Below are 26,311 nucleotides of genomic sequence, written 5' to 3'. Positions count from 1 at the left end.
GTGCACCATGACTCGTGACTGGAGTCTAGCTCTGCTAGCACACATAGCCTACTGTGTACAGACGGTTTCAAACTGTATTTTAAATTAGAAAGCAAACAAAATAAATGGACAAGAGAAAAATAAATCTCAATTTGGTCAGTATTGTCATTTGGACAAGCAAAGCCATCGTTTTTTTTTTTTTTCGATATTCAATATCGATTATTAAAATATATCGCGATATTTATCGTTATCGTTATATCGCCCAGCCCTATCTCCAACCTTCGAGCGTCACCACTGTTGCCGGCGAATCTGACTACCGCAGCTCCGAGGATCCGGAATTCCCTTATTGTTCGCAGCCTTCATGGTCATGGATACGGGGATGAGGTCCTCTGTGCTTAGGCCCATTTGTTGAGCGACTTTAATGCCGATCAGGCAGCTTTGGCATCCCGTATCGGCCATAGCAGGCAGGGATACTGCACGGGTGCGTTTTAGGAGGTCAAAACCCAGAGCCTTGTAATCCTTGTGCTCGGTGGTGAGAGTGAGGTTGACGTATGGCTGCGGGCTGGACGCACGCTTCATCCACTTGTCGTACATGTCATCGTACAGGTGATGAGCGAGGGGAAGCGTGCATAACTCGCCATCTGTGCTGACTGTGCATAGCTCAACGAAGGCTGCTGTCTGCTCGTCACACGTCCAGTCAGTCTCTCCGGGTGGGGGCCTAGTCGATCGGCCACCCAGGCAGGCCCTCTCGAGGTGATTCTGGCGGCCACACTTCCGACACTTTTTTACCGTATGCGGGGCACTCGGCACGTCTGGCGTGCCACTGGGGTGTTTTGCAGTGGCCCACCTCGCCGCAGTGGATGCATACCCCTTCGGGCTTGGCCTTTGGTTTCTCTAGCCTGGCTCCTCCTCTGGCGCGGGTGTCCTGTTGTCTCACCCGCCTGTACAAACTGCTGACCGTGTCCGCGCTCTGAGGGTCGAGTAGGCGCGATGCAGAGCGCTTTCCAGACTCCTTAGCCTCGATATACTCGATCATGTCCTTTAGTGGCATGTTCTGGTTCTTCTCACCGAGCAGGTCGAGCTGTATTTCCGAATCTGCAGTGCCACGGGCAATCACGTCACGTAGAATATCTTCCGTGAAGTCGTTGACTTGGTTGCACCCTGTCCTAGTGCATTTCATCTGGTACTTGCACGTGTCCGCCTGCCCCTTGATGCGGGCGTGGAACGACCGGATGGGCTCTTCATATCCCTGCCGCATGTTAGACAGGGCTGCCCGAGCTACCATGGTGTTCTCTGCGCGAACGGCGAGTGCCTTCATGGCAGCGAGGACGTCCTCCTCGTCGTTGCCCGCTAGGCTCCTGCCTGCCGCGCGTGTGAGGTCCTTCCTCAGATCCTCCTCGCAGCACTCCAGTAGCTGTGAAACTATGTCGGACCCGACCAGCTTGGTGCCTGTTTTGTACTCACCCCAGCAGGTTACGAAGTATGACCAGGCCTCGCCCGTTCCGGCCAGTGCTATGGAGGGACGCTTTAGCTTCTCCATTTTAGCATTTGCGCCCGGCGCCCATGGGGCTGCGCCTGTGACATGTATAGTGGCGTGTACACTTAACATGGCCGCCGCTGCATGCTACATAGTCACAACCCTCAATAGGGCACTCTGCATTTATAAGCACCATTGTCAGTTATTTGGATGAATAATTATAATAGCTTGCTTCCAATGTATAAAAATTACTTCAGACTACAGCTGTAGCTCCAAAAAAAATAATCCCTTTTGGCATCTTCCGTTGTAGAACTAATAATAAAAGTCCACTATAATCCAATGAAATTATCCTTTACATGAAAGTAAAAAATCCATACCAATTGTCGACGTTAACAGTGTCCTGGTCCTTTAAGTTGACAAGGTGCCGTGTCCATCGACTATCCGACTTTCTCCGTGGTTTGTTTGCGCACCTCGTCGTCCCTCCTCTGATCCACTGATCATATCCGTTGGACTACATCCAGATATTTGTATATAAATAAGAACGATATTCCATTTGTTCCATCCAGTTTAATAAAGGAAGAAACCAATATACAAACAAGTCTCGGACGATTGCAGGTGTATTTACAAATAGCGTCTCAACTTCCTGTTCCGGTCGCTGTGCTGCTGTGCAGGACCGTCTATTATAGAGGCGCTGTCTAGATATTCTCTAGATATAATCCCCAATTGCTAGGATAGTAGTAGTAGTAGTAGTAGTTTATTTTTTCAGTCATCATCACACACAGTACAATATACATCATCATTTATCAATATTTGATTATTTACAGTGACTGAAAAGGTACAGACTGAAGCATAGTGCTTATATGTGCCTGTCCTATATTCTTACCAAAAAATACAAACATTTAGACTCAAACAGTATTATTATTAAAAAAAAAAAAGCAAGCAAAACAGTTATTCACCCTTGTAGTTTTTCAAAATTTAGCTTTACAAAAAAATACTAAAATGTAGATTCCAAAACAGTATTCTAAAAGAAAAAAAAGAAAACAAAACAGTGTTATTCGCCCTTGTAGTTTTCAAAAATAGCTTTACAAACCTTTTTCTTAAAAACCAAAATCGAATTACTCATTCTTAACTGTATATCCGCATTGTTCCACAAGTTAACCCCAATAATAGAAATACACCTCCTTTTAATCCCTTTCTTAGCTTTTTGAACAGTAAATTTACAAATATCTCTCGAATCATATTTTCTTTCATGTGTTGAAAAAAACCTTTGCACTCCATCTGGGAGTAACTTTGCTTTAGCTCTGTACATTATTTGCATAGTTTTATAGTAAACCAAATCATTAAATTTCATAATTTGAGACTTTATAAACAATGGATTTGTGTGTTCATAGTAACCAGCCTTGAAAAGGTTCCGAATGGCCCGCTTTTGCAGTACGACTATTGGATTTACTGTTTTTTTTTTTTATTTTTTTTTATTATCTTTCTTCCCCTCCTTTTTCCCGATTTTTCTCCCATCCCACCCTTCCTGGTTGTTGCGTACTTTCCCCTACTGTTGGTCCGGGAGACCGGAGACTGTCGCATGCTTTCCTCCGACGCATATGCAGCCTGGGGCAGGCCAACCTGGCCGCGCAGGTTCTCACCGGGGAGAGTGTAGCGTGTGGGAGGCCACACTATCTCTCCTCAGATCCAACCCTCGCTGAGCAGGCGCCCCGACCGAACTGTAGGGGTCGCTGTCCACAACGCCCAGGACCCACCCTTCAGCTTCCCACCCCCTGATACAGCCAATTGTATCAGCGTGAGAGGACAGCCAAGCTGATAGCAACGCCGGGAGCTGGATTCGAACAGGCGAATCCTAGTGTTTCAAGTTTCAAGTTTCAAGTTTCTTTAATAGTTGTCATACAGAAGTACAGAATACTTTTATACAAAATGCTTCTTACTGTTACGCTCCAGAGACTGTGCAAGACAAGATAAGTATGAAATAAAATAACATAGTAAAATTAGAAGTAAAAAAATGAGGTCACAGTGTTCAGTTTAGACATATGTACAATGTTCGATGCAGAATGGACGTAACTGAGTTACCATACAATATACAATACTGTGCAGTGTACTAATATACAATACTATATAGTGCAAGGCAGAAATGGGACGAGGTGCAATTTAGGTACAATTCACAGTAGGTGTACGAGTTGTAGTGCAAATCCTTTATCAATAAATATAAAGTGTAAAGTGTGTTTGTGTGATCTAAAGTGTGGAGAGTGGGTGCTGCAGTGTGTTGTTTGTTTGAGTGAGTGTGTGCGTGTGTTTCAAGTTTCTCAAGTTTCTTTAATATTTGTCATACAGAAGTACAGAATACTTTTATACAAAATGCTTCTTACTGTTACGCTCCAGAGACTGCGCAACGAACAATAAACACTATGCAACAACCATCAAATGCACACAGCACACACACCCACACACACCCACACACCCACATGCGTGTGGGTGTGTGTGCTGTGTGCATTTGATGGTTGTTGCATAGTGTTTATTGTTCGTTTAGCAGCCTGATGGCCTGGGGATAGAAGCTTCTTCTGAGTCTTTCTGTGCTCGCCTTAAGACTCCGGTATCGCTTGCCTGACCGCAGCAGTTCAAAGAGGCAGTTGTTCGGGTGGCTCGAGTCCTTAATAATTCTCTTAGCCTTCCCCTTGCACCGCTTGTTGTAAATGTTCTGGAGGGTGGGAAGCCCCCCTCCAATTGTGCGTTCGGCTGAACGTGTCACTCTTTGTAGTCTGCTACGGTCTTGTGCAGTGCTATTCCCAAACCAGGAGGTGATGTTGCCGGTCAGGATGCTCTCTATTGTACATGAGTAGAAGTTCCTAAGGATCTTCTGACTGACTTGGAACTTCCTTAGGCGCCTGAGGAAGTAGAGGCGTTGTCGTGCCTTCTTCACAACACTGTCAATGTGTGTGGTCCATGTCAAGTCCTCGGATATGTGGGCTCCGAGGTACTTGAAACTGTTCACTCTCTCAACCGGTGCCCCGTCGATGCTGAGGGGGCTGTAGTCCTTGACCCCCGACCTCCTGAAGTCCACAATCATCTCTTTTGTTTTGCTGACGTTCAGGGAGAGGCAGTTCTCCTGACACCACTGTGACAGGTTCTCTACCTCTTCCAGGTAGGCCCTTTCGTCGTTGGCAGAGATCAGGCCCACCACTACTGTATCATCAGCAAATTTGATGATGGTGTTGTTGTTCCGCTGTGCTACGCAGTCATGTGTGTACAGGGAGTAGAGGAGGGGGCTCAGAACACAGCCCTGGGGGGCCCCTATGTTGAGCGTGATGGATGAGGAGGTGCAGTTGCCGGCTCTTACCACCTGGGGTCTGCCAGTCAGGAAGTCCAAGACCCACTGGCAGAGGTCATAGTTCAAGCCCAGGTCCCTGAGCTTGGCTATGAGTTTGGAGGGGACTATGGTATTGAATGCTGAGCTGTAGTCGATGAACAGCATTCTCACATAGTTCCCCTGCCTCTTGTCCAGGTGTGATGCTGCTGTGTGCAGCACATGGGCTATGGCGTCCTCCGTGGACCTGTTGGGGCGATATGCAAATTGCAGAGCGTCCAGGTTGATGGGGAGGGAGGAACAGATGTAGCCCTTCACTAGCTTCTCAAAGCACTTCATGGCTATGGAGGTGAGGGCTACAGGGCGGTAGTCGTTGAGGCAAGCGGGCGTAGATTTTTTGGGTACAGGGATGATGGTGGACTTCTTCAGACAGGTGGGGATGACAGCCTGTTCCAAGGACAGGTTGAAGATGTCAGTGAATACCGGGGCCAGTTGGTCGGCACAGACTTTTAGGACGCGGCCGGGGATGCCGTCCGGTCCTGCTGCCTTCCTGATATTCACTTTTTTAAAGATCCGTCTCACCTCATGCTCTGTTACCCTGAACACTGAGTCTCCATCAGCAGACCCCCCCCCCCCCCCCATTGCCGTGGTTTGTAGGCTGGTGTTGTTATTCACAGCCTCAAACCTCGCATAGAAGGAATTGAGATCATTTGCTAAGGAGTGTCTCCAGGTGTTGGTGACGAACGTAATCTCCGTGCGCCACCTGCCCCCCCGATTTACTGTATTTTTAAATGTCAACCCCCATACTTCCACACAGTAAGAAATGTAAGGATACAATGCTAAACACTGGAAAAGGCCATTTATAATGCATGGGACCTTTAACACTTTGAGTGCCAGCAGGGGGCGCACGATTTAGCGCTTGAGTGCCGGCGCTGTAGTCAATGGGAGGGCGAGCACATTTGCGAACGCATAAACTATATCTTAAATTATGGCTGTGTCTAATATGCCTGTCGCTTATCAATGACTTGTTTCCAGTCAACATTGTCGAAACGGATTGTTTTTTTAATCGGTACATTTCCGTTTTATACTATTTTGAAAAACGCTCGTTTTTTGAAACTTCCAGAAAAAAAGGTAATTCTGCAGGAATCGCGCTATAGTGGAATACACAACACGTTGTCATTTTCCGGCCTATTTATGAATCGTTTAAAAAAAAAACGCTAGATTATCGATAGTATATGTGTACTTATGCACGCTAGTGAAGCGGGCTGAAAAATCGATTATCTTATTTCCTGATCAGCACACACACTCACACACACATACACACATATGGGACACGTTGATATATAGGTGAAAAAAAACTCTGATTATCCCAAGACTGGTAAAATAGATTCCTTACCTCAGATCAGATGTTCTCCAAAAAGATTATTCCAATTCCTGATCGCCATTCCAAATATCGATCGCGTTTATTGATCCAACGCTGGGTACTGGAAACAAATATTCCACGCTGTTCTGCGGCTCGGCAATGAATGGGATCGTCTCCGGTTACATGCCTGACAAGTAAAATGTGGATTCCGGACTATTTTTTTCCCATCCATTTCATTCAGTCCAATCCAATGGGTGCAATACCATCCGGAGAGACGATAGGGGGTGGTATTTTCCCTGTTCGAGCTCAGATAGATCCCCAATGGTAACGGGAGGCTAGATTGATGAAAATGAGATTTGTTAAGTGTTAATAAAGCCTGCCAAATTGTTGAAGCTGTGTGTGTGTGTCTCTCTCTCTCTCAACTAGAGTATGAGCCAGTTCTGGTACAGTGATGACACAGCAACACGGCTAGCGGAGGAGCTCATACGAGAAGCTGGGAAAGGAGGCAGGTAGGCAGCTCATACCTGAGTGTTCTACCACTAATATAATGCTGCTACATCATGAATGAAGGACTGCATTTCTCTTGTGCATTGTTTCTACTCGGTCACATAGCGCTTTACAATGGAATGAAATTTTTTTTATACAGTGGGGAACCCCTGCTCGGAGCACTAACCCACACAGCTACACAGCACTACATAGACTTCTTCTTGCAGAATTAAAAGTAATAAGTGAGTCTATGTCATCTATGCAAAAACAGCTGGAGAAGTTGTATCTTTTAAAAAAGCTAAGTGACGACGTGGAGGAGTTAAAGGAGTCGGTGGAATTCAATAACTCCCTAATTGAAGTCCTAAAGAAGGACAACGCTTATCTCAGGGCTGACGTTATTAGACTACAGAAAGTCACAATCGAGCTCCAAGAAGACAACTATAAAACCGCGAATGATGTCCTGGATCTTCAGAACCGAAGCATGAGAGACAATATAATTATACATGGGCTTCCTGAACAAAGTGGTGAAGAAAGGGGAGGTAAGGGAGCTTACATAAAGTCGGAGCAGATCGTTCGGTCTTTCTTGGTGGACAGTCTCAAGATGACAAAGCCAGACGCAGACGCAATCCGCTTCTGCAGAGTGCACCGTCTTGGGCAATCCAAGCCTGGGGTCCAGAAGTCTCGTCCCATAGTGGCGATGGTAACTGAGTCCAGAATGAAGCACGCCATCATGGAGAGGCAGAGAGTTGAAAGGCTCTACCTTCTCGAACACTGATCAATATCCATCGGAGATCATGAGGAGACGACGTTTACTACATCCAATCATGACGGACGCCAGAAACAGCAATAAAAAGACCCGTCTGTTCATCGATAAACTCTTCATCGATGGACAGATGTATCGCAACTCCGACATCACATATTGGCTGACGGGCGGTGATGAAAAAGCACAGGCTGGACGCTAACGTGTTTCACTGCAGTAAACAATGGCGCAGGATTGTGACGATACACACACGCGACTATGGTTGCTAAGGTAACAGTGTCACACTCTGTTAATCTGCCAAAAAGGGTATGTTACTTGCTCATTTGAATGTGTGTAGTCTGAGGAACAAGATGCATGAATTATGCCACTTGGTAGAATCAAATAATATACACATACTTGCTATCACAGAAACACACCTGGACTCATCTTTTGGTGATTTAGAGGTTGCCATGCATGGTTACAATCTGTTCAGAAAGGATAGAGATAAGAATGGTGGCGAAGTTCTGATTTATGTACAGAATCATATTCCAGCTAAAGTACGATACGACTTAATGAAAAATGAAATAGAAGCCTTATGGTTACAAATACAATTGCCAAATTTAAAACCCATACTAATTGGATGCTGTTACAGGCCACCAAGTGCCAATTCAAATTATCTACATGGTATATGTGAAATGTTAGACAACACAGCTGATTGTAATAGTGAAATATATTTCATGGGAGACCTGAATATCAATGCCTTCAATGAGAAATGCCCCATGTGGAACAAGATTGCATTAGCTGCCAAAATGTGTAATATGACTCAGGTAATGACATCACCAACTAGAATGGCCACAAATAAACATGGGGCCATTACAACAACCTGCATTGATCATATATATACTAACAGGCCAGAGCTCTGCACTAAAGTGTTGTCACTTACAGTTGGTTTTAGTGATCATAACCTAGTAGCCATTGTACGGAAGACTAAAATACCTAAAGCTGGCTCCAAGATAAATTATAGAAGGTCTTATAAGGGGTTTAATCCAGCACAATTTGTGGAGGAGGTAAAGAATAAGCAATGGTTTGATGTTTGCCATGAAGAAAACCCAGAAAAAGCACTGGGAGAATTTATGAAGTATTTCATGGGGATAGCCGATCAGCATGCTCCAATGAGAAAATGGTCGGCACGGTCAAATTGTGCACCGTGGTTGAATAATGAGATGAGAAGTCTGATGGTCCAACGAGATGATGCAAAAAAAAAAACGCAAATAGAACAGGCAATCCATGTGACAAACAACATTACTGTAAACTAAGAAACGCGGTAACAAAATTGAATAAATGTAGAAAGAAGGAATACTACATGCAGAAAATTAGTGATTCTAAAAATGATGGAAAAAAATTATGGAGAACGTTAAATAACATAATGGGGAGGAACTCAAACATGCATCCTTCCTTTATAGAAACAGAGGGTAAATTCCTTACCAAGCCAGCAGATATTGCAAATCATTTTAATGATTACTTTACAAATAAAGTAGACAAGCTGAGAAACGCCATGGGTGCAGTCGATGACACAGTGTCACATAACATCATTAAAGATTGTATCATGAAGGAGAGGCAGTGCATGCATGTTTGAGTTCCACCATGTTACAGAGGAAAATGTTGAAAATATGCTTTTACACCTGTCTGATGATAAATCTCCTGGTATTGACAACTTGGATGGTAAACTGCTCAAAATGACTGCCAAATACATATCTAAGCCATTAAGTCACATCTTCAATAAATGTCTAGAGCAAGGTGTGTGCCCTGAGATCTGGAAGGAAGCCAAGGTTATCCCATTACCTAAGGACAAAAGAAAAACCTTCGCTGGTTCCAATAGTCGACCCATAAGTCTCCTCCCAGTGTTAAGTAAAATAATAGAAAAAATGTTATACACCCAAATTCAAAACTACTTTTTAAGTAATAGTCTGATAACGAATTACCAACATGCATATAGAGATGGTCACTCTACAAGCACAGCACTTGCCCAAATGACAGATGAATGGTTTAAGAGCATGGATCATAGGAGGCTTGTTGGAGCTGTGATGTTAGACTTTAGCGCAGCTTTCGATGTGATCGATCATAGTCTGCTGCTGAACAAACTCAAATGCTATGGCTTTGGCTCTGTTGCTATGTGTTGGATGGAGACCTACTTGACTAGGAGAAGCCAGAAAGTATTTTTCAATGGGAGCTTTTCTGAAAGTAAGGTGTTGCAGTGTGGGGTCCCACAGGGAAGTTCGCTTGGGCCTTTGCTATACTCAATATTCACAAACGACCTCCCTTATGTATTAAAGGGGAACTATCTTATAAATGGCCTTTTTGAGTGTTTAGCATTGTTTCCTAGCTATGTGAACTTATATTAATATGATCTATGTCTAAAAATTCTCATATTGGCGCATTCTTCCAATTCTCCTCTCACAATATTCACCCTCACTGAACTGAGTCATTTGAAAATGTGCCTATATGTGATGTCATAAAGACACCGCTGCATGTTAATGTTCAGGCGAAGACGACGCTGCGCAGTGGTTTAGGAGCCCAGGCTCAAAACAGCTCGAGATCTTGAGGTAGAAAAATGCTGTTTTTGAGGACTTGATTAGAAATACAAAACAATGAATAAAAAAAATATATATATTACAGAGGTGTTCCATAGACTCACAGGAATTGTGTAAAAGTGCCCAAATAGTGAAAGAAATAGTAAAATAGTTCCCCTTTAAATAAATCTAGGGTAATCATGTTAGCTGACGATTCGACAATGTACAGTACAGCATCAACATGTAGTGAGTTAAACAATATACTTGGAATAGAGCCAGGCATTAAAGCGTTCCGTCTTGAGACGGATATCCGTCCATTTGATTAGGAGATTCCGTCATTTGATTCAGAGTCGTGACGGAATTTAACCTGAGCCAATCAGAGGCGTCAAATATATATATATTTTTTTTACCGTGGCCGCGCCAAGCAGTCATTTGCGAGCAATCGGCAAATTCTCAGGCAAATGCAACCAACCAGAAGACGAGATTGTTCTGAGTTTACAGCACTTTCACCCGCCTCCGTGTGCTCAGCACCAATGGGAAGCGCCCATATGCTTTTTGAGTTTCTGAAAGTCCGCCATTGCTCTCTAGCTCTACTCGAGAGTAAACTTGATTTAACAACATTGACATGCGGCAACTTTTCAGAGACAGTAAGTTCATTTGACTTATTCTAGTCTAAAGAAACATATATATTACTATTGCTATTGATAAATCTAGGTAACGTGAATGCCACAAAACGAATGCCTTTTGTTAATCAGAACGTTATTTACGCGACAACAGGTGTGTTGTTGTTGTTGCGTGTGTGTGCTTGCGCCGCTCGATTTCCGTGTATGATAAATGTACATATGAATGTTGATAAATCTAGGTAACGTTAATGCCACAAAACGAATGCCTTTGTTAATCAGAACGTTATTTGCGTTATCAATTGTTTTTAAGCTCAATAAACTCTTGACCGGAATTTCTCCCATTTGTCCGGGAGATTGAAACAAGACGAACGTCTTTCTCTGGTCTGCATCCCCTTAACAATTGTGTGTATTGAGCCGTACTGTATTGTACCCATTCTGCAATCTGTTAAATATTGATTGATTGATTGTTATTAACAGATTGCAGAATGGGTACAATACAGTACAGCTCAATACACACAATTGTTAAGGGGATGCAGACCAGAGAAAGACTTTCGTCTTGTTTACATCAGCGTCCCCCATTTTCAATTCATCATAACATATATGACACACATGACATACAGATAGACAATACTGCTACATCTATACATTTATGACATACCAGATTTACAAATACAGTATTGTTTGTGATACAAAAATAGTCTAAAAAAGAGAGTATATACATTTGACGAAGAAACTGTACATTGGAGGAGGTTGGGTAGGTGGGGGGGGTAAACTGTACATTGGATTATCGACGAAACCTTACTTGGTCCCGAGAAGAGGGTCTCGTGTATTAAATAAAGTTTTCATTCATTCATTCACTCTGGATCTGGTAAATCCAGTAGCAATACACACAATTGTTAAGGGTATGCAGACCAGAGAAAGGCGTTTGTCTTGTTTACATCATCAGGGTCCCCCATTTTCAATTCATAGTGACATTTATGACATACACAACATACATGACATCATGCCATTTGTGACATAGGGACATACATGACTTACAGGTATATAGTACTGTTACATTTGTCACATATACGATATGCAAATATACAGTACTGTTACCCAGAGATCCTAACAGTAAATATATACATATGATGAGGAGGAGACTGTACATTAGGAGGGGGTGGGTGGTAAAAAATATATACAAATGGTGGGGAGGAGACAGTCCATTGTTGTTGTGGCATAATTGCGAAACGTGTTTAGTCCCTTGTTTGTATGATAACAAGCCGTTTAGTTCATGGTTCAAAGTAATGGGAAAAGGGTGCTAGCTCGCCATCAATCAGAAGCTAGCCACAAGACTTGCATTCACACTCTCCAGCACACAGCCTCCCTGTCTGGCACAACAACCACAACAGTAGGGTATATAGTCACAGTCAGGACAGTAGGCTCTACAAGTAGGCTCCCTTAAAACGCTAACGCTATTTAAAAAAAAATACAGTGGAGGTTAAAATAAGAATATGACTTGGCCAGAAAAAAAGTTCAGTCAGGAGAATTTTCTTTGCTTTAATCCCTGAATAGAGCTTAAAGCCATAACAGACTGGGTCAACAATAACAAACTGGTACTCAACATTGCAAAAACAAAAGCAATGGTATTCGGATCCAGGCACATATTAAGCAGCGATCCACAATTAAGCCTGACTCTGGCTGGTCAGCCAGTGGAACAGGTAAAAGAGGCTAAGTTGCTTGGCATGGTTCTTGACTCAGGTTTAAAGTGGACAAAGCAAATTGACAGTATTTTTTTTTTTGATACAATTTTTTTATTGACATTCTCACGAAACAAGACAACACATTAACCACAATCACAATACATAGAACTTCACAAGAAAATAACAATAATAATAATACAGACTAACAATTATACAGACAAGAGAAAAGAAACCAGAGTTCAACCTACTAAATTAATTCCACGGGGTACTATCTAATAAATGGTCTTTCCCAGTGTTCAGCCCCGATTCCCGGCCGTGTGACCCCATATTAATAAAACGTACATCTCCAACCCACCACAAGGACCATTTTTTGGGGGAACACGACCTGAAAACAGAGCAATGAACCTTCATGAAAAAACAAAACCCTGTAGAGGTGTTCCATAGACTCACAGAGACCGTGTAAAAGTGGCCAAACAGTGAAGAATAGTTAAATAGCTGCCCCCCCATAATATCCCCAGCTAAACTCAAGATGACAAGACAAGGGACAAGACAGACAAAAACATTTCCTCCTCCCCCTCCCAAGAGACCGCCGGACTCACCCGAACACGCACCCCAACCCCGCTCAGCCGCACACTGCGGTCTTTACCTTCTCAGCTGCTGCGAACCACAGGTCAATTCCAGCCTGCCCCACCCCAATCACCCGGGCTGTGGATATCTCAAGATAAATCACATCCAATAGAGTTAGGGACCAGTTAATCATTGTAAGCTTCTCAGGCTCCTTCCATCTCATTGCTATTAGCTTCTTCGCTGCTGTGACGCCCGCTAGGACAACCCTTTTCAGTTGTACGGACGCGGGTAGTGTCGTTATATCGTTCAGGAGTAGCGTAACAGCTGTGAATGGGATAGTTAAGCCACACAGATCTGAAAGTTTGTCCGTTATTGACCTCCAGAAGCGGGCCACTGGTGGGCAATCCCAATACATATGCATATAAGTGCCAGTGGCCTTTTGAGAGCACAAAGTGCACCGAGAGTCGGTTATCAGTCCCATAGCAAATAGCTTCCTAGGTGTAAGATAGGTCCTATGAATATAATTAAAATTAATTTGCTGGTGATTGGGGTTGCGGGAAGATAATGCCACATTTGCCCAAACATCATCCCAGTCAAACTCGGGGTCCATCTCCGGGATATCCACACGCCAGATTGTATCCAATGATACATTTTTATACGTGGATTGAATTAAGAGCGTATAAAAGTCGGAGACAAACCCTCTGGATGTCGTCCTGTCCACTATGAGCCTGAGGAAGGGGTGTGGGTGCAAGGCTTGAGCCCACGGTACGCCATGCGCCCTCAGTGCTGACCTTAGTTGAAGGTAAAGAAAGAAGGACTCGCCGGGAAGATCATAAAATTCTCTTAAGTCCTGAAACGCACGGAGGCCGTTCTTATCATAAATATCCTCCAGAGTATGCACTCCCCTCCTTTGCCATTGAGGAATATTAACCGGCTTGTGTCCAACAAGTAATTGCTGGTTATTAAAAATTGGAGAGTCCAGGTGCCAAGGGCATTTAACCCCACACGACCTCTGTACATTACGCCACGTTTGGATCACGTGAGTTATGATCGGTCCATACCTCAGCCGGCATTTCGCAATAGAGACAGTGGAGTACACTACATCCTGCAATCTTAGCGGAGACACCGCCGCCGCTTCTAAGGAGCGCCACGATACAGCCTCTACAGGGTCTAGCCAGCACATCAGAGGTCTCAGTGAAAAGGACCAGAAATAAAGTTTAAAATCAGGGATTGCGAGGCCCCCATCTTGTTTCCTACGTTGAGTAGTAGCCCTTTTGATTCTCGGGCGTTTGTTATTCCAGACAAACTTAGATACCATCGATTGTACCTTGCGCCAGTGGTCTATTGGAGGGGGCAGGGGGAGCATTGAGCTAATAAAATTTATCCTAGGCAGGATGTTCATTTTGATTATGGAAGCCCGGGCTTGTAAGGAGTTAGGAAGGGACGACCACCTGTCTAGATCCTGGCGTATTTTATCATAAGTACCCGTGAAGTTGTACTTAGTAGTTTGGTTCAGCGTGGGGAATATCTCTATGCCCAAGTATTTAAAATGTTCTACTATGGGGATATCAGCTGGTAGTCGTACCGCCTTGGCCAGTTCATTAAGAGGTAGGCAGGCTGATTTGTTCCAGTTAATCTTAAAACCTGACAATTTACCAAAGTCGTCGATTATCCTCAATAATTTTGTGGCCGACCGGGAGGGGTCGTCCATGAAAATCAGCAGGTCATCCGCATAGAGAGCAATTTTGTGTGGAGTATTGTTGACCATTATGGGGACGATGTCCTCCGATTGCCTAATAAATTGGGCCAAAGGTTCGAGGGAAAGCGCGAACAGTCCCGGGCTCAGAGGGCAACCCTGTCTAGAAGATCTGGAGACTGGAAAGAGTGTGGAACAGTTTTTGCCTGTCAGTATCATCGCAGACGGCGAGGCATACAGGACTTTAATCATATGAATAAAACTCTTTCCAAGACCCATGACCTCAAGTACCTTCCACAGGTATGACCACTCAAGTCTGTCAAACGCCTTCATGGCATCCAAAGACAGAACTGTGGATGGAGTTGTATTGTCTTTACTGTTATCGATTACATGCAACAGCCTCCTAAGATTATCTGCAGCCAGACGCCCCGGGATAAAACCAGTTTGATCGCAGTGTACCAATACAGACATAAATCTCTGCAGGCGACGGGCCAGCACCTTGGCAAACACCTTTAAATCGGCCCCGAGAAGACTCAAGGGTCTATAGCTACCACAATCATTGGGATCTTTGTCCTTTTTGAGAAGTAAAGAAATCAACGCCATATTGACATCTCTTGAGAACTCCCCTTGTTCGATAGCGTAATTGATCATATCGAGCATCAATGGACCCAGTTGGTCCCAGAAAGCTAAATACACTTCGGGTGGAATACCATCCCAGCCTGGCGCCTTACCCCTCTGCATTTCAACAATAGTCTCCCTCAATTCTACGAGAGTAATCGGTCTCCCCAGTTCCTTGGCCTCTTCCTCAGAAATGTGGGGTATCTCAAGCCCGCCAATGAACGATTCAAATCTAGAGTCATCCAGATTACCCTCTGAGCTATATAACTGTGAGTAAAACTCTTTAAAAGTGTCATTGATCTTTTTCGAATCAGTAGTGACTGCACCCTGGCTCGTCCTAATCGAGGGGATATCCGAGAAATGATCATTTGAGCGTATTTTCATTGCCAATAGATGGCTAGGTCTGGAGCCGTGAAAATAGTAATTTTGTCTTGTCCTATGTATCAAGAACTCAGACTGTTGTTTAAGTATGGAGTTTATTTCTTTTTTGACTATCTTACGTTGTGTGTTTAGTCGTTCATTATAGTCAGTTTGCAAGGATGCGTATAGGTCCGCATATAATGATTCCAGTCCTTCTAGCTTTTTTGACCGGCATTTTCGCAAATTGGAGGCAAATAGTGTGACATGACCCCTGATGAATCCTTTCAATGCGTTCCACAGGACCCTAGGGTCTTCTACTGTGCCAACGTTGATCTGCAAAAATTCAGCTAGTTTACTCCTGAACTCAGAACAGAAGTCATCGTTCTTTAGCAAGGTCGAATTAAAACGCCATCTGGGAGCTCTTGCGGAGAGCCTGCCAAAGGTTGCCGTAAGGAAAATCCCCTTGTGGTCTGAGAGAGCCAAGGGAACCAATGAGACATCGAAACTATCAAACATATTAGGGGACGCGAATGCATAGTCAATTCGAGAGAAGCTTTTGTGTCTGGCTGACAGGTGAGAGTAATCTCTGAGGGTGGGGTTGCATAAGCGCCAGAGGTCTGTGAGCCCCGTGGCTTTGGCCCACATCCTGAGGGCCTTAGAGGCCCGTTTCTGGTCGCTCGTTTCAGAGGGCCCGGACCTATCCATCTCCGCATCCCAGCACGCATTAAAATCGCCACCCACAATGAGAGCGTATCCATTAAGTTCCAACATATTCTTCGTGATTGTATTATAGAACGCTGAATCAAATGTGTTAGGAGCATACAATGCTATTATAGCCATCTTCCTATGCAAGAATTCAACTTTTGCTATAGTAATCCTTCCCCCCGTGTCCGACCATACATCCAAGATTTTGATATCAAGGTTACGTCTTGTAACTATGACTACTCCTTTCGTCTTATCATCGGCTGAGGATGAGGAGATAACGTGATATTGCCGATTTGCCAGTCTTGACACGTCACCTACCATTAAATGCGACTCACTAAGGAGAGCAAGGTCAATATTTCTCCTCTTCAATAGCCAAAGGACACTGGCACGCTTGTGTGGGGCGTTAAGCCCTCCTGCGTTCCAAATTAAAATATTCAATTTAGCCATGGTCGAGCTTGTATAAGTGCGTAGAGAACATACCCGTGCAGCCAGGCTGAGTACAGAGGTGCCGATCCCGGCGGGCCCGGACGGTCAATCCCAGGAGTTCAGAGGAGGAACACTTACACATATATAAGACAACAGTACATAGAACACATAAAAATACCACCCCAGCTACAACCCCCCCTCCTTCTACTCTAAACCCTAACCCACCCGTCCTACTATAAGTTCCCCTATACCCACTCTCCAATCCCCACCCTATGCCCCATCCACTGAGGATGGTCATCTTCCTATCACTTCCCACTAGAGACATGGATCAATAAGACGCTCCCCACTCCCACCCCCCTCTAGATAAACCCCTGAGTAAACCCCCACTAGTCCAATAAACACAAATAATAATAAAATAAAATTCAATAAAGATATCGGTCGAAACCCACCTGAGCCCTGGCCCCAACATGAGACAACCATAATGGTAAAAATAGCCATTATTAAATAATAACTCCGCATCAACCTGCAGCCCTCTATTTCCGAATCTGCGCTTCAACATCACATTGTTATAGCCCAAAAGGGTATAGGAAAATTCAAAACAAAATTAAATTAAAGCATCCCAGCCGATAGTCTAAGGCAGGTTCGGGTCACAGGTTAATTGTGCAAAATTGTGTGAACAGTGTCAATTAAACAATGACAAAAAAAGGAGGAAGGGAAAAAAAAAGGTTATGGTCAAAGTGCACCCCTTTAGCCGTCCCTCTGATCAGGCACAACGGCTGAAATGACATAACCTATGTAAGAATAGAATTAAACACAATCATTCATTAATCAATCCGGGGATGGTAATAGGCAACACCTGACACCACCTGTCATCATACATTGTTTCAATAAAGATATCGGTCGGAGCAGTTAGTCCAAGGTGAACTGTCGAATCACAGTTAAATTGCTCATTCAAATGCCATTAAAACAGCGACACTAATTATTATATAATTATTCAGCATCAACCCTGTAACCAACTACCTTGGAGTCTGCATATTAATGTCGCAACGTTATAGCATAAGTGGATCACGGAAAATTCAAAACACATTTAAGGCAGATTAGCAGTTAGTCCAAGGTAGAATCGGATCACATTTAAATCGCGTATACGGATGACATAAAAACAGCGACAGTAAGAAAGAAAAAAGGGAAGGAAAAGAGGGTAATGGCTATAGTGCAAGCCATATAATACATTGTTTCAATAAAGATATCGGTCGGAGCAGTTAGTCCAAGGTAGGATCGGATCACAGTTAAATTGCTCATTCAAATGCCATTAAAACAGCGACAATAATTATTATATAATTACTCAGCATCAACCTGTAACCATCTACCTTGGAGTCTGCATATTAATGTATCAACGTTATAGCATAAGTGGCTCACGGAAAATTCAAAACAAAATTAAGGCGAGTCAGCAGTTAGTCCAAGGTAGAACCGGATCACATTTAAATCGCGCATATAGATGACATAAAAACAGCGACAATAGGAAAGAAAAAATAAAGGAAAAGTGGGTAATGGCTAGAGTGCAAGCCATATAACCATATAGCCATGAAGTGCAAGCCATACCCGACCCAACCTGTTATCAAATATTGTATATGCATATTCAACCGACCTTGGCATCTACTTTGGATCACCAAAGCTCAAAACAACCTGGATATAAAAATAAAAAGCATACCAGAAGTTAGTTAGGGACTCGGTCACTCTTGAACTGTGCAAACCAATGTCCCTTTGAACAGCAACAGCAACCAAAATACGTAACCATTAACGGGTCTCGAATGTCTCAGCGCAGACCATAGTCGAAGCCCGCTGGCTAGCCCGAGGCTAGCGCGTAAGCTAGTGACGAATCCGGATAGCACGTTAGCCTACTATGTACATTGTTCAGCTAGCTCGTTAGCTTCCAAAGAGGCGATACACAAGTACGACCATGAGGTCAGCTTTAGCAAGTAACAGAAGTCATTGGGAAGCCCCGCTAGTTGGATGGGCAGAGGACAGTTAGCATGTCTGGGCATGACAGCAAGTGTTTGTGAATAGTCGACCTAATCAATGTATATAGGCCCAAACCGCCAAGTCACTCACCCTCCATAGATATCAAGCAACAGACTCGGGTGTCTCCGCGAGATACTCCTTCGCTCTAGCCAACGACCAAAACAAACGCTGACCACCGACCTTCTCCAACACAGATAATTTCGCGGGAGCGAATAACGTGGGCCTCAGGCCTAGTTTCCATAGCTTAGTCAGGACCACCTTGTAGGGGTGGACGGTATAAACGGTATACGGTATAAACGGTATGAATTTGCTCTACGGTATGGATTTTGAGTATACCGTGTAACCGGTAGTGCAGCTCTAAAATAGCAATGACGTCATGTAACCACAGCGCGACTATTTCACTCGCATTTGCCCCTAAAAATAGATAGAATTAGTCATAGATAATAGATATGTGCGAACTGGAAAAAGTTATTTAGGAGGCTTCGCGCAGTGGGCGTGCCAGCCCCTACCGCACGCATGTAAACACGGGTCTACCGTCTAGTAGTCTAGTGGGACGGGACACGGGAGCTGTCGGCGTCTCCCTGAGCTAACGTTAGCTTAGCTACCGTTACTAAATGACCCAGTCAACTATTCACTTTTAGTTTAATACATGATGGGGCATTGTCTAACCGAACGGTATCTAGTCGGCCAGCTACCGATAGCTCCTGACATCAACAAACGCTCCACAAAGTCTAGTACTAGAGACGTGTATGCTACCTGTTAGCTCACGTTAACGCAAATTAGTTCACCGTTCAAAACGAAATGTCCCATTGAACTAAATAATTCACTGAGGCGTTGTATTAACGTTATATATGCAGTAGCTACAGATAGCTCATGATATCAATGTCTTATAACACTGATTCGATGCGTATTCGAGCTGAGGGCTTGCTAACGTTATAATACCAATACAATAGGGTCCAGGTGCAGCGCCGGAGAATCCTGGCCGTAGCTCTGCTCGAGGCTACTAGAGTATAGGTCCAGGTGCAGCTCCGGAGAATCCTGGCCGTAGTACACAGACAGTGGAGCTTGTTGCGTGGTGGCGATGTCTCGCAGATAATACCAGTACAAGTCTAATTATATAATATATATATTTTATAAAAAAAAAATATATATATATAAAATTAAAAAAAAAAATTTATCAAAAACGATGATACCGTGATATATACCGTTACCGTCTATGCTTCAAATTATACCGTGATATAAATTTTAGACCATACCGTCCACCCCTACCACCTTGTACTCGGCTCTCTGAGCTTGAACCTCCGGTGTAAAGTCCTCGAAAATGGCCACTTTGTGATCGCCAAGCCTCAGAGTACCCCTTCTGGTACGAGCCGACCGCATGATGATTTCTCTCTGTTGGAGTCTGTTCAGCTTGACTATGATGGGCCTCGGTTCTTTGTTCACGCCGGGAGAAAACCTGCCCGCTCTGTAGGCCGACTCACAGATAGGAGGCATAGGGAGGACGTCTGTCCCTAGTATCTTCTGCAGCAGTTCGGGCACGGTCTCAGAGAGACGGCCTTCACCGCTGGTCTCCGGTACTCCAACAATCCTGACGTTGTGGCGTCTATCCCGGGACTGCATCTCCTCCATCGCCGACTGTAGTTTGTTGACTTCAGCCTGCCTAGCCAGCAGGGCGGATTCAAGACCCGCCATCTTCTCACACTGTGATGATACCTCCGTCGTTAGCATGGCTAGTTCGTTAGCATTAGCCGATGAGGCAGCGTGAATCGTCTCCATCTTGTCTGTCAGCGGGACTACCGCCAGCCGTATTTCTTCTGATATCTCACGACGGAGGCTGATACAGAAATCCGCCAACACTTTCTTCTGTGCTTCAGCGATGCGTGCCTCAGAGTCTGCGTGTACTTTCTTCTGTGCTTCAGCGATGCGTGTCTCAGAGTCTGCGTGTAGCTTGGTCATGACCAAGAGCACAGCTTCGCTTAACTCCCCGACAGCGGGAGACGGTGCGGCCATGCTCGGCGGTGCCGGTGTCGTGCCTAATTCTTTCATGGCTCTGGTTTCCACCCCCGCCATCGTAGAAAGTCGAAAAAAGTTGATGAATGTATACTAAACACGACGACCTAGCAAACAGATAAAAAACAAATAAAAATAAAATAAAGACTAATGGGGAGAAACGTATATTCAGCACGGTAGAAGGGAGCTCATGTGAAACACGTCTACTCCATGATCGCTCAGCTCCGCCCCCTGATACCAGCAAATTGACAGTATAATAACAAAAATAGGAAGGAGCATAGCTGTGACAAGAAAATGCACAAAGTATTTAACACCAACCACTTTGAAAGAAGTCATCCAGGCTCTGGTTTTGTCACATCTTGAGTACTGTCCCGTCATATGGTCATCAGCAGCAAAAACACAAATACAGAAACTACAAATAGCTCAAAATAAGGCTGCAAGGCTAGCCCTCCACTGTTCAAAGCGCACTAACATTGGAGCTATGCATAGACAATTATCATGGCTTACGGTTGAGAAACGTCTGCAATCCCATCTCATTACTTTTCTCAGAAATGTTCAAGTTGTCAAAAAACCACAGTATTTCTATGATCATATAGTTTACATAAGAGAAGAACATGACCATATGACTAGACAAGCTACGTCAGGCCATCTAATGGCACCTAAACCGAGAACAAATCTACTAAAATCTTCTGTGACTTACAGAGCTATAATGGAATGGAACTCATTGCCAAGCTACTTAGCTGAAATAGAATCCAAGGCTACCTTTAAGAGGAAGTTAAAGTGCTATCTGCTGATGAGCATGCACTGAGCCATTATGGCAAAGAGGTGAAAACCAGTTGACTGTTGGTTGTGTTTAAGTTGATGGCGGTGAGTGCTGCTCAGGAAGCACTATTTGTTTGATTTGAGTTATTTTAGTTATTTTCACGTTGGTTGTGTTTAAGTTGATGGCGGTGAGTGCTGCTCAGGAAGCACTATTATTTTGTTTGATTTTAGTTATTTTAGTTATTTTATTTGAATGCTTTTTGCTGGTGGATATCTTGTACAATATCATTCTAACTGATGTTGATAGTGATGTACTGTAATTGATGATGTGACTGATGTTGATATTGATGTAATGTATTGATGTTGATGATGATGTAATCAAATGTATGTATTGATGTAATATAATGTATTGAATACTGTTGTACATTTGTGCGTGCCGGACCCCAGGAAGAATAGCTTTTGCCTAGTGCAAAAGCTAATGGGGATCCTAAATAAATAAAAAAAAAAACTGCCAGACAGGGGAAGTAATATTCATATTTGGAAAAGATCACAGAGAGTGCTTGACACAATCTCTTTATTGTGTAGCGTGAACATGTATCCAGTAATATCCACACATCAACAGTCAAGACTTGACTTCTTAAGTTCCCACTTCCCAGTGTCCATTGGGTTAAATGGAGAACTCAAGTGTGCAGATATTTGAAACATTTTACATGCATGTTATGTTTGGTATCTTTTCCATGAGTGTTAAGCTCCTTACTGAAGCCTTTCTAACGTAATGCTCTACTCGTCTCCAGGATAGCCTGTCTGAGCGCGCCCAGTGTGTACCAGAAGCTGCAGCAGGGGGCGGTGGAAGGTTCTGACAGCGTCTCCTCCATGGTGTTGGAGTACGACCGTCGCTTCTCCACCTACGGAGAAGACTTCATCTACTACGACTACAACCAACCTCTTGTCCTGCCGGAAAATGTGGCCCCTCAGAGCTTCGATATAGTCCTGGCAGACCCCCCATACCTGTCTGAAGAGTGTTTGAGCAAGGTGGCTCAGACCGCCAGGTACCTGACCAAAGGCAAGATTCTGCTCTGCACAGGTGAGACCCGGTGGAGTGACTGTGGTTCAACTGGTGCTTCCTCTGTATCGAGTAGGTCGCCAACCCTCAATTGAATTATCTTAAGCCTGCCCTCTTTTTTATCCTCCAATCACAACCGTTACGTCAAACGGAGTTGTGATCGGGGGATCAAGAATAGAAAGCGGGGCTTGAAATAGTCAATTGAAATCATTTGGCAGGTATTGATTTTAATGGACGGTTGTCAACTTCTCACCAAAACAATAATAGGTGGGTTTTCACTCGAATGCAGCAACAAAAGTAATTTAAATGTATAAACAATACAAAATGCTGATATTAATTCCAAATAATAATAAGAACATTAAATTGGTCGCCAATAACGTCGTACAACGTGTTTCAAGGTCATGCTAATTCTGCCATTCCACTGCGTACAACGCTATTGAGATCATATTTAATTTTTTCGCCATGGTATTCATAATTCCCTCACCCAGCCTCGGCTGATACAGTGGGAGCCTGCACAACTCTGCAACGCTTCAATACTGCCGCCTGGTGGATGATCGGGCAACATGATCGAGTTACAACCGGAAATGGATCTCTGGTGATCTCCATGCACCTGGGAAATGCGTCCGGCACTCACATATTGTTGCGGGACTCTAGACACACATCCGTGTATATGGATCGCTGCCATAACTCAATAATCGATATGATTTGGGCGTTTATTATTATTATACAAACCGGAAATGGATCTAGTCGATCCATGTCAAATAAGTGGGATCTTTTTCCTCCAGTCTCATCGGCGAACGGTAAGAGGACGCTGACGTCATTTTCAGCGTGATTGTTTATTATTAATGCAAACTGCTCTGATCAATATATCACCCATACTACATAAAGCATTTACTAACGATCACGGAATTATAAACAACCCCCCCCCCCGTTCATCCGCACATGATGAGTCATAACGTTTAGGATCATGTACAGTTGAAATTTTTAATATAGCGTGTATCGGCAACAAACGGCAGTTAATAATCTATATATGCGTTTATGCCTATAACTCACGTTCTAGGAATTACTGCAGAAAACGATAAAAACATATTTATATTCTAGACGGTATTTTCGTATGAATCTATGAATGAAAAAGTATAACGTTCCTACATCCTGAACGATAGATAATCGATGTTGAATGGGCCATAGTAATGTCAATTTAGCAATCCAATTTAAAAAGTTATAGCCCTGCAAAGAAGGTGAACATCTCCATAGGCTTAGAGTGGTGGCAGAGAGTGGTATGAGACGGGCAAACTCCGTGGCAGTTAATGTGTTAAAGCACTAAGTGAGTGGGCGGGGAGAACGGGCAGCATAGCTCAAACTGAGCGTTCTACCAGATCATACTGGTGATTTGATACCTACCCAACTTTAAAGGTGCACTATAAACTTTGCACTTTAAACTCAGAGAATTGGAAAAGGAAAAATGGTATGTTTTCATAACTGAATAAACAATTTGAAGCTAGAAATCTGTCTGAAAAACATTCAAAGAAGGCTTACGTTTGGTTCAGTGTCCCAAAATGATTTTGTTTTGATATATGATGACATAAGATACAATAATTCTAAGGATTACATGTATAGGTGTATATGTTTGTACACTATTTACAGCTTATGCTAATGTAAACATATCTCCTTTAAACTTTTCAAATCAAAATGATTTGTTTGTTAACATTGTTTATTGTTTATTGTTTGTGACATTTGACCTTTTAACTTTCTGCAGGTGCCATCATGGAGGAGCATGCGGAAGAGCTCATGGGTCTGAAGATCTGCAGCTTCCTCCCAAAACACAACAAGAACCTGGCCAACGAGTTCCGCTGTTTTGTGAACTACCCCTCGCGTCTCCTGTCCTCCTGAAGACTTGTGTCACACTGTGTGTAGTCGTGTCAAAACCCTTGCATTCTAACCAGGCTACAGACTAACCCCTGAAATGCACTGGGGATAAAGCCTGCGTCTAGGCTGTCTTCTCCACGTGCGGGACACAGGCTTCATAGAAATACATGGAGAGATTTACTCGCAGCTCCAGAATGTAAAAAACCTGGGCTTGGGTTGTCTGCCCTGCACCAACATATTCCAATCTGCCTCTGCTGCCACTGTTTCAGGGTTATCTGCAGCAACAGCCTGGAGAAGTTATTGCGGTGGGGGGTGGGTTACGCACTTTCACACCTGGGAGCTGCCCAGTAAATAAGAATCTCGTCAGAGTGGTTGTGAAAATAATGCCTTGCTGAAAGGCACTTTGATGGCAGTTGTTGAGGCAAAGGGAGTGTTTGTTTCCAACCATTAAACTACTGCAAACACATGTTTATATGTAAGGGATAATGTATAGCTACGAGGTCATTGTCGCAAAATAATTGACCGACACAGAGTTTAGAACACAGAGGCGCCGCGCCGAGGTGTTCTAAACGCAGTGAAGGTCAATTATTTTGCGACAATGATCGAGTATAGCTATACATTATCCCGCTTATTACATGGCTAACTTACTAACAATATACCTAATTCATTTTACACCATCGACAAGACGAGATCAAATGCAGACGCAGTTGTTCTGTGGCTCCGCTGTCAGCCCAAATAAAGTTATTATTATTATCGCCGTCAGGTCTGTGGTCTGATTGCACTGATGAGTGCAGCTGTGCATATGCTGAGCTTAGCTTTCGTGACTGCGATCTAAATGCTTGATTGTGATTGGTCAATAGCGCTAGTTACCCGTATCACCGGTGATTATTGCGCGTTGCCCATGGCAGCGGTCAGTTATCGAAAAATGATTCACCGCTGTCAGGGGCAACCGAGCGCTATTGACCATTCCAATCACAATCAAGCATTTCGGTGAATGTTAAAACGCCATGTAATAATGACTGGTAATGTCTGGCTCAGACAGGCTTCACTGATGATTTTTAGGTGTTGAGAAAAGGTCCTGACTTGACAAACTTCCAGAGTGTCAATTTGGGACAGTTATAACAGAAGACTATTGTATGAATACTATTGTTTATATATATTATTATAATACAATTATGAGGAATTATATTATTTACTTCAAATAAATACAAAAATTATTGGCCCAAATGAACTGACTGCCTGCCTTATATGTGTATCTGTTTTCATCATATCTCAAAAATGACGGGAAGACTATAGTTAATACCTTTTGGTACATTGCTAATGAAAACAAACACTGTGCCATAAAATGCAAAGCATTCTCACATGGATTGAGGTTTTAACACAAGGTGCCATGCCTGTGAGCGGCCACAAGGGGTATAATGGCTAGGTCGCTTTCACATATAGTTTTGGTGGACTCGGTGCGGTTCTGGTGGTGAAGTCAATAGTATCCAGCTGCAGCCGAACAGACCGCAGCGCTTACAAGCCCCGCACATACAAGCCCCGCACATAGCAACCCCTCGCTTCCATTGGCTGATTTTGGTCACGTGATTTTGGGTCACGTTGCACTGCGGGATTGATTGATTGAAAACTTTATTAACAGATTGCCGTATGATTTGGGTCACGTTGCACTGCGGGATTGATTGATTGATTGATTCATTGATTGATTGATTCATTGATTGAAAACTTTATTAACAGATTGCCGAATGGGTACACGTGACCACAGGCCCTGATTGATTGATTGAAAACTTTATTAACAGATTGTAGAATGGGTACACGTGACCTGACCGATTGATTGATTGATTGATTGATTGATTGATTGAAAACTTTATTAACAGATTGTATAATGGGTACAGTGACCGATTGATTGATTGATTGATTGATTGATTTGATTGATTGAAAACTTTATTAACAGATTGCCGAATGGGTACACGTGACCACCACAGGCCCTGAT

General features: G+C 43.6%; 1 protein-coding gene across 2 annotated transcripts in view; it reads left to right on the top strand.

Moving 5' to 3' along the window:
• The window catches only part of eef1akmt1 (EEF1A lysine methyltransferase 1), a 35,868-nt gene extending 10,789 nt beyond the window's left edge, over positions 1 to 25,079 (top strand). For both annotated transcript variants that reach the window (XM_084313851.1, XM_084313850.1), the window contains 3 exons: positions 6,556 to 6,638; positions 22,187 to 22,476; positions 24,212 to 25,079. In XM_084313851.1, coding sequence (XP_084169977.1) covers positions 6,556 to 6,638; positions 22,187 to 22,476; positions 24,212 to 24,345 — 507 coding nt within the window. In that variant the 3' untranslated portion in view covers positions 24,346 to 25,079. The remainder of the gene's footprint in view (positions 1 to 6,555; positions 6,639 to 22,186; positions 22,477 to 24,211) is intronic.
• Positions 25,080 to 26,311: the final 1,232 nt, after the last annotated feature.

Source organism: Notolepis coatsorum (assembly GCF_963971535.1).
Source record: "Notolepis coatsorum genome assembly, chromosome: 5".
In the NCBI taxonomy this organism is placed as follows: domain Eukaryota; kingdom Metazoa; phylum Chordata; class Actinopteri; order Aulopiformes; family Paralepididae; genus Notolepis; species Notolepis coatsorum.
Note: the sequence above shows the minus strand (reverse complement) of the source record. Positions and strands in the feature narration are given on the sequence as shown.